The 3,813-nt window shown below is 36.5% G+C and overlaps 1 protein-coding gene across 2 annotated transcripts; it reads left to right on the plus strand.

The window, feature by feature from the left end:
* The first annotated feature begins 276 nt into the window (after positions 1-276).
* LOC140990979 (uncharacterized) lies at positions 277-3,360 on the plus strand. 2 transcript variants are annotated; one of them, XR_012177746.1, is made up of 9 exons: positions 277-443; positions 515-671; positions 879-964; positions 1,434-1,546; positions 1,859-1,921; positions 2,097-2,206; positions 2,303-2,368; positions 2,557-3,117; positions 3,232-3,360. XR_012177746.1 is itself a non-coding variant. In XM_073460876.1 (8 exons), exons 1-8 carry the CDS (start codon positions 349-351, stop codon positions 3,034-3,036), a joined length of 1,170 nt encoding a protein of 389 aa, XP_073316977.1. In that variant the 5' UTR covers positions 277-348; the 3' UTR covers positions 3,037-3,195. The 2 variants fall into 2 exon arrangements, 1 of the variants encoding a protein (XP_073316977.1); XM_073460876.1 differs by lacking the exon at positions 3,232-3,360 and having other exon boundaries at positions 2,557-3,195.
* The last annotated feature ends 453 nt before the right edge of the window (positions 3,361-3,813 follow it).

The following is a 3,813-nucleotide window of genomic DNA, read 5'->3' on the forward strand; positions in this document are numbered from 1 at the left end:
CTAATGCATTTTTTATGAAAATACTAACAATAACTAAAGTTTTTGTGATTCCTCAAAAATATAGTATTTTCTTATACAATTAGAGTATTCAAATAGCGAAAAGGTAAAAAAAATTTTATAAGAAATTAAAATTAAGTTTGTAGTATTGTCAGATATTAATTTGTAAAAAAAATTACTTAAATACTGAATCTTATATAAGATGTATTGATAGATTTTTTTCAAATTTACCGAAAATATATATAAGCATAGGCATGTGACAAAGCATGACTCAGCATTGACTAAAGTTGTCTTCTTTTTCCACCGCCTTTCCCGCTCAGTGTGACTTCGGTTGACCAAAGGCAAGAGGTGATGTGCGGAAGAGCTCGTTGTACCCTGAGGCCCGATGACATCCCTCGGGCCTGCCATCTCAACGGTAGGCCCGTTCGTCACTTCGATATGGACGGGTAACTCGGAAAACCCTTATTTGTTATTTTTTTTGCTGCAATTGGTTTCATTGAAGTTCAATTTTCAATAGGTACCGGCCGTCGTATAACGTGGCGCCGGGTTTCAATGTGCCAGTGGTTCGGAGAGGCAATGATGGAGATGGCAATGGCGTCGTGCTCCATTGTATGAAATGGGGGCTGATTCCGAGCTTCACCGAGAAAACTGAGAAACCTGATTACTTCAGGATGGTACCACAATTAGTTCTTTCATACTGATTTATTAATTGCTTCGAGTTATGGAAACAATAAATGTCTTGTTTGTCTTGACATTTACGTTAGAACATGTTGCAATCCCTACGTTAGCTGTTGTAATACTTTACATTTATAACGCTGTAGATGGTTTTGTTGAAATAATTTTATTGTTTTGGAGAATCTGACAAGTGTTGTCATTTGCAGTTCAATGCTCGATCCGAATCATTAAGAGAGAAGTCTTCGTTTCGACGCCTTCTTCCAACAAATAGATGTTTGGTGTCTGTTGAAGGGTATTTAACTTGCTTGCTTTTTAGTTATCTGTTGACTGTATTGTAACATTTTATTGAAGTCGAAATTATTTTTTATCGTCTAATTGATCTATATGTTAGATAGTGATTTTGGTACGGCCTTACTATTTGGATACTAAAGAAAGTTGCTGTATTTCACATAGAGCTTTTTTCCTTATCTTTTTGCCCCAAAAAAGAGGAATTTCTGTAATAGACGGGCATACTCTATAGGAGTGTTAGTTTTGAGATAGGTGATAGTTTTCATAGATTTGAGATTTGTTGTAGTTAACTAAACATGTAAAGTTGCTTGAAGAAACTCTTGCTGTTGTAATTTGCAATTAAGTTTCATCTAAACCCAAAAAGTTTCCAATAAAAATCTGCAAGCAAAGTGTTTGTTCCTTTTATCAAATATGATTTATATTGTTATAGTTCAATTGTTACTGGGCATAATGCGTGTCCTTTGTTTGTTCAGGTTTTACGAATGGAAGAAAGACGGCAAAAAAAAACAACCTTACTATATTCATTTTAAGGATGGTCGTCCCCTGGTGTTTGCCGCTCTATTTGATTCTTGGAAGAATTCTGGAGGTTGATCACATATTAAGTGTTAACACGTTTTTCTAAACTCAGTTTACAATCTTCTCAAGAATTAGTTTTTGGTTTGTTTTTATGTGATATATTTGACTTTTCCCTCTGCTATCGTAATGTACTTGCAAATGTTTAAAACTAGCTTGTAGAGGATATTTGAGTTCTCTTATCAGAATTTATCAGTTTCACTATTTTTATCTTTCTTTTTTCAACTTTTTCATCCTGCGCCAAATATTTGTGCCACTTTGAATGGCAGATTCTTTTATTGAACTTTTTTCCTTACTGTTAATCTGCTTTCCCTTGTGGATGCAGAAGTCATTTATACCTTCACAATTGTCACAACTTCGTCGTCATCGGCTCTGGAATGGCTGCATGGTTAGTTAGCGTTCTTCCTCGTATGACTTTAGCAATTATGTATCATAACTGTATACATTTATTGTGTTAAGAACATTTTCTCTTTCTTTTCCATTGCATGATGTTCAAAAATAACAAGCGTATCAATTTTTCATTTCACACTCCCACCCATAGTTTGCTTCGTTTCTGATTGTAGACAGGATGCCTGTTATCTTGGGTGACAAAGAATCAACTGATTTGTGGCTGAATGATGCTTTCTCGTCTGATCTTGACAAAATTTTCAAACCATATGAAGTATCAGATTTGGTACGACTAGAAAATAGTTTTTACATTGTCGTGTGTATTGTGTTAATTCGTGGAGATAAAAGAACAGATATTTTAATGATTAACCTTCACTTGCAGGCATGGTACCCTGTGACACCTGCAATGGGTAAGCTTTCTTGCGACGGACCAGAGTGCATTAAAAAGGTAAGTCGAGTTATTTTGTAGACTAAGTTGTATTAGATAAAATCAAACTTTCGAGGAAATGTCTTTAACATGTGCGACTCAATACCCTCTATTGGACAGAATTATATAAACTATAAATTATAATGCATATTTCCTCTTACTGTACATTCCCTCTGGTAATCAAGAGCAATCTTGCATGCTAACCACAGATACAGGTAAAAGCTGAAGAAACAAAATCGATTTCACATTTTTTCTCAACTAAAGTGAGCAGATCACCGGAGCCGGAGCCAGAACTTGAAAAAACCACAATTAAGGAAGAGATTTTAGAAGCCGGCCAGCCAAAATATGTCAAAGAGGAACCTGAAAGCCATTCAAAATTTGATAATACCAGAATGAAGGATGAACCTATTGAAGCTGGTCATCAGAAATTTGTGAACAAGGAACCTCAACCCCGATATGATCACCATGAATCTATCACGGAGGAAGATGAAAATGAATTGAAAGGTGATGTTGCTACTTTACTGTCCAAAGGGGTTTCTCCTGTGAAACGAGGCTATGAAGAGTTTTCCACTGCTGCTAAGCCGTTTGCAAAAGAAACCCGCAGGCAGCATAAAAGTCCAGACCGAAAGAGAGGCAAGGGACCAACTGATAGACAGCCGACACTATTTTTTTACTTTGGGAGAAGCTAACAGCTAGCCTGGGGATACTTTTGCAATATTATCAAATCCATGTATTTATGCATATGTAGAATCTACGGCTTGAGGCTGCAAGTATGTAATGATTTTGTGGTAGTAACAAAAACAAGAGCACTGGAATGTTTGTTATGGCTATCTTTATGTTCAGGCTTACATATGTTATGTTGTAGTGGTATGCTCGTTTTGCAGATGTCACGGCTTGAACTGAGGCTCTAAGGATTGGTTAACTTTGTTTAGATGCACTTATCTTTATGAAGGTCATCCTCACATTTACTTTAAAATGACATCTTAACCTGATTCATTCGAAGTCATTCACCAGAGCATTTGTCATCTTAACCCGGTACAGTCAGATTTACAGGCATGCTCTCTGGAGTTGTCCCATAGTGCATGATTTTCGTTGATCCATTATGCATTATTTGGATTTTTTCTCGAAAGTTTCCAAAGCGCTAATCGGGCACATGAATCATGACGTGATGTGCCACCTTTGGTCGTGCCCTTCATTTTCTTAGGTCATGGTGCAACTTCGTGACAGTACATCCTTCACCCTGGTGGAGTTTGGCAGGTATTTAATTTTCTCTAGGGAGTGTTATTTGTTGAGACCTCGTATTCTCGCACCCAAAATGCAGTAGAAGTTTAAAAATTTTTGATTTGGGCGTTGTGTGTATAAAATCATTCATGGGATGTTTAGAATTATACATTTGCGTTCTAAACGCTGAACTCCAAACTATTCCGAATTTTACGTCGAGATAGCGTTTCTTGTTAAATATCTAC

The sequence above is a fragment of the Primulina huaijiensis genome, chromosome 13 (assembly GCF_012295235.1).
Source record: "Primulina huaijiensis isolate GDHJ02 chromosome 13, ASM1229523v2, whole genome shotgun sequence".
Taxonomy (NCBI): domain Eukaryota; kingdom Viridiplantae; phylum Streptophyta; class Magnoliopsida; order Lamiales; family Gesneriaceae; genus Primulina; species Primulina huaijiensis.

What these genes read in the sequence shown, in the direction of transcription:
- LOC140990979 (XM_073460876.1), top strand. Translation starts at nt 349, where the DNA reads ATGTGCGGAAGAGCTCGTTGTACCCTGAGGCCCGATGACATCCCTCGG. An exon ending in AACCTGATTACTTCAGGATG is followed by an intron (nt 672 to 878) that starts GTACCACAATTA and finishes TGTCATTTGCAG; the next exon opens with TTCAATGCTCGATCCGAATC. An exon ending in GACCAGAGTGCATTAAAAAG is followed by an intron (nt 2,369 to 2,556) that starts GTAAGTCGAGTT and finishes TGCTAACCACAG; the next exon opens with ATACAGGTAAAAGCTGAAGA.